This window comes from Musa acuminata, chromosome BXJ2-7 (genome assembly GCF_036884655.1).
Source record: "Musa acuminata AAA Group cultivar baxijiao chromosome BXJ2-7, Cavendish_Baxijiao_AAA, whole genome shotgun sequence".
In the NCBI taxonomy this organism is placed as follows: Eukaryota; Viridiplantae; Streptophyta; class Magnoliopsida; order Zingiberales; family Musaceae; genus Musa; species Musa acuminata.
In genome coordinates, this window is record NC_088344.1 from 4712338 (window position 1) to 4726352 (window position 14015).

The 14015-nt window shown below is 35.3% G+C and overlaps 1 protein-coding gene and 2 non-coding genes across 8 annotated transcripts; all 3 read left to right on the plus strand.

The window, feature by feature from the left end:
* Positions 1 to 1565: 1565 nt before the first annotated feature.
* Positions 1566 to 1656, plus strand: LOC135618099 (small nucleolar RNA R11/Z151). The gene has a single exon (XR_010488921.1). It is a non-coding gene; the product is annotated as a small nucleolar RNA R11/Z151 (small nucleolar RNA).
* A 238-nt stretch (positions 1657 to 1894) lies between these two features.
* LOC135618100 (small nucleolar RNA Z152/R70/R12) lies at positions 1895 to 2003 on the plus strand. Its single transcript, XR_010488922.1, has one exon. It is a non-coding gene; the product is annotated as a small nucleolar RNA Z152/R70/R12 (small nucleolar RNA).
* Positions 2004 to 3852: 1849 nt separating this feature from the next.
* LOC135582193 (myb family transcription factor PHL7-like) lies at positions 3853 to 13815 on the plus strand. 6 transcript variants are annotated; one of them, XM_065116358.1, is made up of 8 exons: positions 3853 to 3983; positions 4122 to 4220; positions 5819 to 6045; positions 6819 to 6895; positions 6979 to 7021; positions 7172 to 7229; positions 9023 to 9092; positions 13016 to 13815. In XM_065116358.1, the coding sequence occupies exons 3-8, from the start codon at positions 5829 to 5831 to the stop codon at positions 13487 to 13489; spliced, it is 939 nt and encodes a 312-aa protein (XP_064972430.1). In that variant the 5' UTR covers positions 3853 to 3983; positions 4122 to 4220; positions 5819 to 5828; the 3' UTR covers positions 13490 to 13815. The 6 variants fall into 6 exon arrangements, with proteins under 6 accessions (XP_064972430.1, XP_064972434.1, XP_064972429.1 ...); XM_065116357.1 differs by having other exon boundaries at positions 3954 to 4059; positions 4145 to 4220; positions 5933 to 6045; XM_065116359.1 differs by having other exon boundaries at positions 3965 to 3983; positions 4145 to 4220.
* The last annotated feature ends 200 nt before the right edge of the window (positions 13816 to 14015 follow it).

Here is a 14015-nt window from a genome sequence, read left to right on the forward strand (position 1 = left end):
CATCAAAATCGTCAACCATCAACATAATCTGGACTCATATATGTAATATTGTTCGAAGTATTTTCGATGTGAAAATGTCAAGCTTATGAAGTTCCACATATGTAAAGATCGAAGTTGGGAGAAAATTTTCGATCGACACCCAAATTAGTAAGCCCCTCTCTCATATGAGTTTTTCATATTCGATCGTAAATAAATAAAATATTTTATAAAATATTCGGATAAATATGATGCATCTAACTTATTTAGTTGATAGTTGCCATTGACATTGCAATTTCTATCTAATGTTATCATTAGGAAGGTGAGATGTCTCATTATTAGATATTTTCCAAAATAGTTATCGATTAAAGATAAATCCAAAGCATTATCCATTATGAGATCAGAGACACCAACATTATTCAAATCAAAATTCATATTAACATAAATCGACATTAAACAAATAGGTAAATAAAAAATCTAATTATTGAGATCCATCACTAATAATAAAAATAAAGTCATATTTCATAGATTTAGTAGTATACAGAAAACCCTCCGATGCCAACTCATATTCATCGCCAATATTCATCCCATAAAAATCTTCTACTATATTTGGCATAAGATATGCTACGATAAGTAGTTCTCGGACTAATTAAAAATTATCTCTTACTAGAGCTACCTACTACCCCAGTTGGGGTTGGAGAGGGACAATCGCTTATATTATGTCGATAAGTATTTGTACTTAATGGGTAAGGCCTAAAAAGGTATTGGATAGGATGAGTAGATATCTTGCACTTAATCTTGGAAGGGAGATACCATGATTGTTGAACAGATGCTAGTAATATATTAATGTTTATGTCAAGGTAGAAGCGTCCACCCAGGAAAGGAAGGCAGATGTCCTTCTTACCTAGAGGCATTGAGTGTTGATAGCAACGCTTACTCACTAGAGTGTTTCTCGAGAGGAGTTATGGATGGGTATTCTTACGATATTTGGGCTCTCATTTTAATATTTTATTTTATTATTTTTAAAGATTACGTTCCTATACATACAAAAAGTAAAATATTTAACCCTATTAATTCAAGAAAATCTCTGTCTCTTAAATTTTAATCATATGAAATCATCATTTTAATCTTATATAAAAATTATAATATTTTTATTTTCATAAGTATAAAGTTCATAATATAATTAAAAAAAAATCGAAATATTAAAAATAAATTAATTACAGGCGTAATCTTTAATTAATTAGCGGCCGAATGAATAGCATCAAGATTCGTGCGGATGAGCACAACTTAGTGGGCTGGTAATGGGCCTTAGAAGTACGCGAGCCGCCTCCAGTATTAGTTGGACTGTTATCTGGATGAATCGGACGGCCAGGATCTCAATCTTTGGTCCGGGCGGCTTCGAGTCGCCGCTCCCTAGTCACAAGTCGCATACCCTAACCCTAAACTTCGCCGCCCCCGGACTATATGAGGAATGCCTCCGTCTTCCTCACCAAACCGTTCGGGGACGGGTCTTGTTCATTGCTTGCTCTGTTTGATCCTTGGAAGTTTTTGGTTCTCTATATTGGCCTAACAATTTTTTCTTTCTTGTCTGGCTGATGATGAGTGATCTTATGGATCTTAGCGGATTTCAGTGAGACATAGTCTATGATCTGATCTTTGTTGTTACACACACTGAAGCCCCCACTCCGTGCCTTTTTTCTCCCGGAATTTTGTTTTCTTTTGTTTTTAATGGGAAAAAAGGTGTTTTTTTTAACTCTCCTTCGGTTTGAGCGAGCCGTCGTCTTTGTATTTTCTGCAAAGGTGAAATTTTGAGGCACCGATCGATCTATTCTTGCGAATCGGTCCGTTCGATGACCCGTTACATTGATTTTTTTTTTAGTTTGGATTTTTGCAGCAGCTGAGGGTCGGATGGATGAAGGATGCTATGATGAGTATAAGAACCGGGTGTGGGCAGTGGCGGTGATATATGTTGTCATCGCCGTGAGCCATTCTCACCAACTAAACGACTTCTCCTTCCACTGAGCTCCCAATCCCTTCCCTCTCCTTCACCCCTCTGCTTTGCTGCAAAAATTGTTTTTTTCTGTTCAGAACGTTGTCCCATCAGTTATTGTTTCTTGTCGATCGAAGACACTCTAAATCACAACTATTGTTGTGTATCGAGTACTTCATCTCTGATTAATAATCTGCTTTAATATAATATCTCTACTTTTTTATTTTATTTTATTTTATATTTTATGGAATAAAAACATTAGTTTAAATGTTCTTGTGTGGACTCTATTTTATTGTAGTTTACTTATTTTCTTTCCTGCCACTTCTCTATGGTTTGGTTCTCTTGGTTGTCTGTGTTTTGACACATTAGAAGTCAACCTTCGAGCTATTCATTTAGATTTGATGCCGTGATGTATCATCATCCACAGATGAAGATTAAGGATCACAGATGAACTTTATTGAAGTGGGGACAATCAGCTGGAAACTTGTTGAATCAGGGACAAAGTGTTCTGGGCACAACTATTATTTGTTGTTCAACAAAATTAGCCATCATTGTGTGCTGTGGTGTTTTAGATGATCCATCCAGTTATTAAGAGTAATCAATGGAAACATCCAACGTATCTGTGATTCACTGTTGATGTTTTAAATCCTTTTATACTGTGACTTGTTTGAAAGGTACTTTGTATAAGCTCTTGACTTTATTAATTCCTATTCTCTCTCATCAAAATGGATGTAAAAAAGATGTTTGTCCAGTTGACATTGTGTGTATTTATCAATGAACTGAGTGAATGACATATAATGATTCTTTCATATAATATATCTTTGCATGTTTATGGTGCAATATATTACATTATTAATGGATGATGTTCCTGTAGCTATATAGAAAATAAGATTAGAAGTAGAACTCACCTCACAAACACTGAGAGATCAGGCACTGTTATCCTTGAAAAAAGTTTTCCAAGTTATTTGGGTTGTATATAACAAAGTTTTCAAAAAGATATCCAAATTGAGAAAGGTTTTTGACATTGAATATATCTTTGCATATCTATTTGTCTTGACATCAAACCTTAAATTAAGGTGAGAATGTAAGTTTGCTGGTCTATCAGAACCATGAGACAAGTCCTTTTGTCAGTTTGGATAATTATAATGTATATCATGAATGTGGTTTTAGGAAGGATGATCTTTTTAGCTTCATTCTATTAATTATTGATTTTTTTTGGATTATGTGGAGCTAATTTAGAGTTCTATCTTATGGGAATTAAACTAGCAAAGAATTTTTTATCAAGTATAATAATAATGATGCAGTTTAACCTTCCTCTAATGTGTCATCCTATATTCTGCTGGCTTCCTGCTTCATCTCTTATGCACAGCCTTATCTGAGGCTACAGGAACATAAAAGTGTTAGATTGTTTCATTGTGTTACATCCAACAGTATATTTTTCTTTTCTTATCCTTGAATCAAACACAGTGGTCAATTCAGAGAGGTGGACTCTCTCTCTCTCACTCTAATCTCTCACCAGCCATGTTCTTCATTCCTAATATTTTATTGTTGTTTGTTTGATCACACATCTGCATCGAATGTATGGGAAGATAGATCACACGTGTTGTTTGGCCACACATCTATCTCCATTCAAGAGAAGGTTGGGAAGAAATTAAGAATTGGAGTCTCACAATCATCAATTAATACAATTTTTTCTTATTATTTTGGTGTCTTAAGGCATAAAAAAATAATCAATTTATCTCGAACGATATGTTCTTAATACGAAATAAGGAAGAGAGGAAAGATTCCTAAAACACCACGAACAATCGAGTGGATGCAGGGTGGATCCTGTGGCCAAGAAGATGCCACGTATGCTATTTAAGGATCTCCGATACAAGAGAGTCTCGAGACGGATCGGCCGCATCCCGGTTGGGCAGCCCTCGGGGTCTGCCCGCGGGCAACTATAAAGGTCGTTTTAGGGAGCGATCGCGAGCCCTCGACTCGGGCCGGCGGAAGCCCGACCAATCTCTGAGCGGGGGTAAGCGAGTGCAACGAAATCTCGATTTACGACAAGTCCTCCCTCATGATTTCTCGATCTCCGCCAAAAAGATTCGGTCTCTATGGCTATTGATTGTTCCATGTTTATCTCAATTTTCTCGTTTCTGCTATTTTTCAGTCAGTTCACGCTCCCGATTGCAGTGGGTTCGCTGGCGATCGTGTCTTCAATCCTGTTGGAGTCGGGAATTGGGGGCGATTTAGCGACTTGTCAATCTAGGTAGTAAATACATCTCTCTTCTTTGTAGATTTGGGTGCATTAATTGGTTCGTGGCTCTCGATCGGCTTGTGTTGATCCTGCACGGTAGGAGAGTTGACGGGGAATGAGATTAATTGAGCCATCTCTAGGGTTCATTTTTCTGGTCACTAGGGCTATTGTTTAGTTTATGGAACTTGGGACTTTCTGGAAGCATGAGTTTTGACGCATGGATGGAGATTGTTGGTTCTTTAAACTGTGGTAGTTTTCAGAGGGTTTGGAGACCGTTCGAGCTCAAAATAGTTTATTTGAGAGGGAAGGTAATCGAGGTTCCGTGAGTTGATCTTTTTTTCCCCATCGCTAAACTGTTAGTGGACCCCCAGAGGATTTTTGCTGCTATTTGATTAGGTTGATTGGGTACTTTAACCCTTACCAGCTATCTTTTAATATATTCCTGTGGAGTGTAAGGTAATTGTTTCTACTTCAATTTGATGTTGATCTTTTTGGTTTCTTTGTAAACTATAAAACAACAACTGTTAATGAAAAGCACCAGAATTTTTAGATACTGAACAAACATAGACGTTTTCGTTGTCGAGGATATTACTATGTAATCACTACCACTCTAACAATAATATGTGACTTAAATCTTATGTTTTCAACCTATGTTTGTTATGCGAGGTACTATAGAGCAATAATCTTGGCCCACTGACATCTGTAGTTGATTTAGAAATGGGAAGAATCACCAAGTCAATGACTGAATCTACCAGAACTATAAGTTATTAGAGTATATTTAATAAATTAATATCAATAACATTCGGTTATAGGTTTTTATTTCTGAAAAATCATAAACTGATAAGTTATCGTGCCAGAGCCTATTTGTTTCGTGTTACCGAGAACTTGCAAATTCTGGGTATAGCTGAAATATAGTTCAGTAAGTCGCATTGAAAGACTGTTTTTTTCATTTCATTTTCGTGGTTGCATATCCTGTTTGGAACAAGGATCCACATACCACAGGTAATCCTATTTGCAATCATGCTGTGAAAATTGTTATTTCTAATAGTTCTTGAGCAACTTTGAGATGGTTTTATATAAACGTGATAATGTTTTATTTGTTTTCCAGCTTTATCAGTGTTTTTCTGTCTTTGATCTCTGTTTTGTGGGGGCATTTCACAGTTAAGCTTAAATTGAAAGACTCCATATAGAGTAGTCTTTTAAAGTATCTCATTAAGATAGGAGCTAAAGATATTGGTGTATGACCAGTCTCTTATACTCAAGGATCATGTTTATTATATCACAATTAATCTAAGTTGATATGGAAATTATCGTAGGAAGATCAGCTGGATTTTGAGGAATAATAATTCATGTTATGGATGCTCCAAGATCTTTTGTGAATACACAATGATTAACATTTTGCTTTGCAGGGCTTCCACCTTATCTCTTTTAGTCTAATTTCCTGGTTTTGTTGTCTAACGAATGGCATTTAACACTACTATAATGCCTTAATCTGATTTATTATCACATATATGTAAAGTCTAAGTTTGATATTTCTACTCTCAGAGTTTTGCAAATCACCTAGTAAGTGCTATATAACTGTTGCTGTTACTTTGTAATTGTTTTCATAGATGATGAGAAATGTATCAATCCAAAGCAGTCTCAAGTATAAGTCCAAACGGCAAGAATTCACTTGCTCATGACCAACACTTAGAACTGAGTGACAATGTTGTGTTCTCGAATAGTGGAAGGAACGATCCTGGGAATCCTAATTTGGCATCAAGACAACGTCTACGGTGGACCAATGAGCTTCATGACCGTTTTGTAGATGCTGTGACACAGCTTGGTGGACCAGATAGTAAGTGCATGGTTATCTGGCTTCCTCTTGAAATTATGGGATGACACAGAAGATGTTTCTCCCATGCATTTTTTTTCCTACATAGGCTGCTAACAGTGCAATGCCTTTCATATTCATCTTCTTTAAAAGACAAACAAATTGCAAGTTCCTTTTATATACTCTTTTTGTTGTGCATGGAATAATGTAATGGAGATGACCTAATGATAATAAGGATTCAGGTTATTGATCCTGTGATATCATGTAGTATAAGTTTCTTTATCATAACTGAGGTGTTTTGATGTGTTTAGTTTCATCTATAGGCAGCTTGAAAATCATAATGCTTTTGTTACGAAAATTTAGTTTCTGAATGAATAATTCTCTAGTTGGAGTAATTAATTTCTAGTGGATGGGCCAACCGTTGTTACATTTTTCTTTCCAATGTAAAACCCGTTAGTGCCCATAATATATTGGTGAGGGTACCTTTTATATATGATTGTGGTCTGTAGCAGGATTCCAGTAATTTGTTTTAAGTTATAGTTTCACCATCCTCTTTGAACTTGTTAAGCTTCTTGGTTCTTTTTGCAAACATTTGAGAGAAAATCAAAACTTAATAGATCTTGGTATAACTAATAATGTGTTTTCTTGTAAACAAAGTTATGCTTGGTACATTTGTTGAAGAATCAGTGAACGGCTAAGCAAAAAAGTTTCTCAGTTATGCTAAATGACATAGCATGTTGTTTTATCTGCTTAGGTAATTCTATTCAACAGTATCTAAATTTGCTTGCCTATGACAGGAGCAACTCCGAAAGGAGTTCTTAGAATCATGGGTGTATCAGGACTAACTATATACCATATAAAGAGCCACTTACAGGTACTTCTAGACGTTTTCTCTTCTTAGAGTTTCTTTTTTCATATTGTTGCATTGACTAATTTCAGTTCTGATGGTGCACCCAGAAATACAGGCTTGCAAATTATATCCCTGATTCATCAGCTGATGGTAGGTATTCTGAAAACTTATTAGAGAAATTTTATTGAGTTTGGTTATTTATTGATTGCTGAAAGTGGAAACCATATTCTCCTTGTGCAGACAATTATGAAACTGATGCATGGGCTTGGTTTTGATTTTACAGTTTTCTTTTCCATGTAGGTGCTAAGTCTGAAAACAAGGATTCTGGTGACCATACTATGAGACCTGAAAACTCCTCGTAAGTCTGTCTTTTATGACCCAGTTAAGCAAAACACAATTGTTGCTTAGACACTAGTAATTGTTGCAGATAACTGGAGATTATTCCATAAGTTTGCTTTTGGTTACAAAGAAAGCATGTTGTGCATGCATTAACTGTTCTCATGTTTTTAACTAAAGAACCATGGCAAGAGCAGTACATCTTGGTGGCAGATAGACTTGTTTATGATTATTGTAAGGATAAGATTTAGTTTTGGGATTCTGGTTGTCTAAAGGGACACAGCCAAGAGTGAAAATATAACTCGTTGTCCAGGAAGCATGTCTCTTCAATGGCAGAGAAAATGCTCTGAAAATTTAACTTTGCCTGAACCACTATAATTAATAAAAATGAACTGTTCATGAATTACCAAAGAAGTATACAGGACTATGGATTTCTATTAAGCAAGTATTTCACATAGTTCATGTACTTTCTCTGTTATATTTCTATTCATACGCTTTTATAAAGATTATAATTTTCTCAAGATTTGTCATTGTTAATTAGCTCCTCTGGTTATTTGTATCAGTTAAGGACACAGGAAAGCTGCAAGAGTAAAGTAATATTTATAGAGATTTTAGAGTAACAAGTGGCCACTTGAATCTTCTTTTTGGAATTTGGATAGTACTTATGGGGACCTAGTGATATTGTCTTCAATAGAGCTCAACAACCGATATTTGTTGCCAACTTCAAGTAGTAGCATCTGTATGGCTTGATGTTGTCATTGTAGTTCTTGTGGCAACTTAGTTAGAAGCTTAAGTGAAACTTTGTTGTACTTGCATTTAAAGTAGCTTTAGTAGAAACGGTGTGGTATTCATTTTTTATAACACAGCTACATAAAAGTTATGTATTAGGTTCACTCTAGTATCGAAGTTGTGACACCCCACCTCCACATCGGAAGTGGGCTAAAACTTTAGATCGACTTATAACAGTAACTCTGATAGGTATATTATTATTTACTTGGGCCTAAGCATTTTGTGCCAGTGGTTTAGGCTCAACAAAGTTAATAGGTTGGTTATCTCATTAGGTCGGATCATAATAAATTATGTCGGAGCCGACCTAGTTTTGGGTATGGGGAGTGGATATGTTGGAGCCATCATTGGGCTAGGCTTCACGTGCACCATGATAAGATTTGATGAATTATATATTGGTGCGAGCTATGTTGGTGCTTGACAAGGGCCTCAAGTCTTTACGTGGAAGCATTGTGACCTCTCGATTTAGTCCCGTATAAAAGTGGACTAAAACTGAAAATGACTTAAAAAAGATATACTAGTATTAACTTGGGCATAAGTATTTTGAGCCAATAATTCAGGTTCAACAAAGATGATAGATCAGTTATCCCATTCGGCTGGGTCATGACAAAAGTGAGTCTTGGTGTTTTTTCCAATTTCTGAAATCAATATAAATTTGTCTTCTTTATATTTTAGAAGATGAGTCTTGGCGTCAAGGAATATTGCTCCTTAACAACCTAGTTTATTGGAATTTGAGCCATAGAAACAATCTCTCTGATTGCAAGAGCAAGACTGCTTAAATTGACTATCTTTGAACTCCGCATTAGTGGGAGCCTTGTACACTAGGCTGCCCTTTTAATTTGTTATAGTAGATAAAGTTCTTGGGCTTTTTGTTGCATAGCATACATTTGAAAACAAACGATCATTCTTCTTTTTTTTTATGCTGATTTCTTTCTAGCTCTCATTTAAGTTTTCATTTCCTTGATAAAAAGTTTCATTAGTTTGTCATCATGGTAAACCACTAAACCTACTTAGCTTTTGATGTCTCAGTGGAATGCAAATGACTGAAGCACTCAGGTTACAAATGGAGGTGCAAAAGCGGCTTCATGAACAATTAGAGGTGAATTGTGTATTTTTGTAACTTAAATATGTTGATTGTGCAAAAGCGGTTGTTACTTGTTTGTACTGAAAAAAAATTGTGTTATATACATCAGCAGATTCGGTAGTAATATTTCGAAGTTGATGCAATATATGGCTTTGGAAAGGCTACTATGTTGAAGAAAACTTGTATATTTTTAACTAAATACACTTGAACAGATACCACAAAGAAACATGTTGATTTGTGGAAAGAAGTGGAGGTTTTATTTAACAAACTACACATTAAATGAAGTGGCCATCGAGGAAGGAGGAGAGGAGTCTTTAGTGCATTGACCTACATAAGTCCAAGGTAAGGAACTGAGTCCTTAACTTTCCTACATCCTCCTTGTTTTTCCATGTTAATATCCTTTTCATATTTGATTGACATTCTCTTGCTATTAAAAACTGCATGAATTTATGCCAAAGCAAAAACACTATGGTAGAATTACATATATTTGATTCTCCTAATCTTGTAGTGCAAGAATTAATTGTATTTCATAAATTGTATATCATATATATGTATGCCTTGACACAAAATTATTTTGCTAGTGATTTCATAGGATTTTAATGGATTCCTAGACTCTTTAAATAAAAAAACTATTTCATGTTTTCAAAGACTTTAGCTAGTGACGTTTGAAATTACATGACCTGGCTATCTATATTTTATTACTAATCATCTAACTATAAAAACATGAAAGAGTTAATTACTTTGTTTTACATCATTGCTCACTTGGTCTTTTGCTTCTAGGACATTAATTTTTATTGGGTCAAAATACAAATAAAGGAACGAGTTCTGTCCCTGTAACAACACATAAAAAATTACATATTTGTTTGAAGATAGTGTGGTACCGAGAGTGAGAGCCGGAGGATTATTCGAGAAGAAATGGATTTGATAATTATCATTATTGTAATAAATATATTAATTTAAAAGAAATTATATGGCTTTGTGAAAGGATTTTAATTTAGGCATGGGTTAACCTTTGCAGTTTGCAGGAATTGATTTAGGTCAGTTCGGGGCATGACAAAGATGGTATTAGCATAATGATTTTGAGGGAACTGAATGATCATGAGATCAATTGCCTTTCCTAAGGTTTTAGATTTGTTTTGTTAAAAGAAAAAAAAAATCTAAAGTTTAAGTGATACAGTGGAAGCATAATTAGAGAAATTTGCAAGACCATTTTTTTTTTAAAGAGGCAAGAATTGTAATATCCTAATTTTAATTAAGAGTAAATTAATAAATTTATTTTATAAGTGAACATAGGGTTTTGGTTAAGCCTCCTCTCCCTTTATTTATAGTTGTCAGCCCCTCATGGGAGAGAGCATGACCATCGGGGAATGAGGAGTGGAGATGTAGGGTGTCGACCTACAAATGTCTAAAGTATGGATTTGAGTCTTGAACTTTCCTACATCTTTTTTTTTCTATGTTAATATCCTTTTTTTGTTTAATTGATGTTCACTTGCTCTAACAAAACTGCATGAATTTATGAGAAAGTAATCTATGTCAATTAGATTCATGTAATTTTGCCATAGCAAGAGAACATCAATCAAACATAAAAAAGGATATTAACATGGACAATAAAAGGAGGATATAGGAAAGTTTAGAACTTGGATCCCTACCTTGAACATATGTAGGTCAATGCCTTAGCATCTCATCTCCTCCTTCCTCGATGACTGTGATCTCTCCCATGAGAGAAGGGGATGACAACTATAAATAAAGGGAGAGAGGGTTTAACCCTAACCTTAGGTTCACTTGTAAAATAAATTATCAAATTTTCCCTTATTAAAATTAGGGTATTACAATTCCTCCTATTTAAAAAAATTTGGGCCTCTAAATTTCACTAATTATGCTTCCATTATATCACTCTAACCTTATATTTTATTTTGCAAGACAAGTCTAGAATCCTAGTAAAGGTATCGGATCCTATAATCATTCAGGTCCTTAAAATCGTTGCTTTGATTGTCACGCCCTTAATTGACCTAAATCGGTTCTTGAGAAGATCAGTCAGTGCCTGAACTAAAATCCTTTCATAGAGACGTATATATTTTTTAAATTAATACATTTATGATAATAATGACAATTATCAAATCTAACGTCACCTCGAATAGTCCTACTGTCCTTGCTCTCGATGTCATTACATTCAAACAAATATGTAATTTTTTTTGTGTTGTTACAGAGACAAATTTTTTTTCTTTATTTGTGTTTTGACCCAAGAAAGATCAATGTTGTATAAACACAAGTCCAAGTCAGCACTGATGTAAAGACATACCAATTAGCTCTTTCCTGTTTTAATAGTTAAATGATTAATAGTAAAATATAGATAGCTAGATAATGTAATTCCAAATGTTACTTGCCAAACTCTTAGAGAACATGAAAGATTTTTTTATTTATTTAAAGGATCTAGAAATCCATTAAAATCCTATGAAATCAACTCCAAAATAATTTTGTTTCTAGGCATGCATATACATGATATACAATTATGATTTATAACTCACAAATGAGACTTAGTTCTTGCACTACAAGGTTAGGAGAATCAAATATATGCAGTTTTACGATAGAAAATGAACATATTATTGTTTTTGCTTTGACATAGATTCATGTAGTTTTGCCATAGCAAGAGAACATCAATCAAACATGAAAAGGATATTAGTATGAAAAAAGAAAACTGAGGAGGATGTAGGGAAGTTAAGGAATCGGACTTGGATTTTTGTAGGTTAATGCCCTAGCGTCTCCTCTCCTTCTTCCTCGATGTTCATAATCTATCCCACAAGAAGAGAGGATGCCAGCTATAAATAAAGGGAGAGTGGTTTAACCCTAACCCTAGGTTCACTTAAGAAATGAAATTATCACCTAATTATAAATTAGGCTATTACACTTTTACTGGGCTGACATCAGAGTATTGATCAGCAAGGGTACAATCAACTTCAATAATATATTTGATATTTCTATGGTGGCATCTGTTTTAACAAATTGAATCAATAATATAAATGAAATAAAATATTTTGAGTACTTGAATTACTAGGAGTTGCATCTTCTATGCCTGATTACTTTCCGATGCATATATAGCCTTACATGGCAACTATAATGATCTTTCTTTCCATTGATTTATTTGTTTTGAAAAATGCTTGAATCTTTCTTTCTCTCATCTTACTGACTCCTGTCTGTGATAGTCCTGAATTTTATGAAGATCAGATGTAATATTTTGATAAATTCATTTTTGATATTTCAAAGTTAACTGTCAGGCATACAAGACAGTTTATCATGATTCTATGACCTACAATATAATTAATTTCTCAAGGTTCACCTACATTACAATATAATTAATTGCTCAAGGTTCACCTACATATTAATTCCCATGCAGATCATCATACGCAGTTGATGATACCAGATTTTCAATCCTTAATAATTCATTATGCCCAAATTGACACTGCTTCTACTAATCCATTATCCCTAATTGATTCTTGTTTATGAGAATCATGTCATTGCCAACGGACAGTACATTTTGTTTGCCCCTTTGGTATAACTGTGATTTGTTTTTGTAATCGTTGTTGCTCCCTTCCTTTCTGGAAATTGAGCTTCTTGCTGGTTGGTTTTACCATTATGATTTGCTTTTGTTCTGATGCCACTGTTGCTATTCTATGCGAGAAAAAAAGAAAAAACTTGTTCAGATACAAATGCAAGAAACCAGGTTTGTTATGGTTGGGATTTGGCTGATGGTTTTATTTGTTTTGGCCGTTAAACTTCAGAACAACTTGTATGAATTGAATATTATACTGATTCTTCTGATGAAACTTTTACAATAATCCCACATTTTTATCTAACCTACAACTCTGATACAATCTGCTAGGTAGAAGGCCATGAGTTGTGACAGGGAGCTTTTCTGACCTGGATTTTGAAAATTTTGACAGGTACAAAGGCAACTGCAGCTAAGAATAGAAGCCCAAAGCAAGTATCTTAAGAAGATTATTGAGGAGCATCAGCGGCTCAGTGGGGAGCCGGCTGAACCACCTGGAGTAGGCATTTATGCCTACAGTAATGATAATTGCTTAAACTCTGATGACAAGACTGACCCTCCGGCTCCTGCGCCAACTTCAGTTTCCCCAGTTCAAGACAAAGCTGCTAGCAAGCCCCTGACTCCTGACTCCACTTGCCGTGTTTCCTCCCCTTTAGAGAGTCCAAAGCATGAGAGGGTGAAGAGGCAGCGGTTCCCAGGGCATGAAACTACAGACTTAATTCCTGCTCAGCATATCCTGGAGTCAAGTTCAGGCTCAGATTTCCAGCAGCCATGCTCAGTGTTCCTAGCTGGCAGAGGGCAATTTGATGCATCAAGCGCTTCAATCTTCAATGAACAATTTGGGAATGATTCAGGAAGCGAATTATGAAGGATTCATGCAAGTTGCTGTTCATCAAGGATAGCTTGACGAGAGAAAAGCCATGCTGGAGGGTGAATAATTATTATGTGATTTTTCAGCTCATATAGTCTCAGCAATTCATGAGATGCCCGCACAAATTCACAGCTCAGACAGGAGGTGCTCTACTCTATGGTTAATCACAGCAGCTTAGGAATTGACCCGGGGATTTAGCATCCCATGTCAGCCAAAGAAGTGATTGATTCTTGATTTTGGCTTCTTCATTTGTTTAATCTGTTGTGCTGCCATGTCTAGTTCTCGTATTAAAGTTAAATGCAGTAGGAACTTTGACCCATCCACTTCAATTGTGCTTTTAACTGCGATCATCAATTCCCACATCATAACCATCAGCCAATCATGGTCGCCTGTTGGCCATTTTCTCTAGATAGTAGTGGTTTCAACTCAATTGGAAGTGTACAATAGGAAAGGTTCTTGCCCTGCTGCAGAACTATATGACTTGACAGAAATATTTGATGCATAAAAGAAACAGAGGCCTATT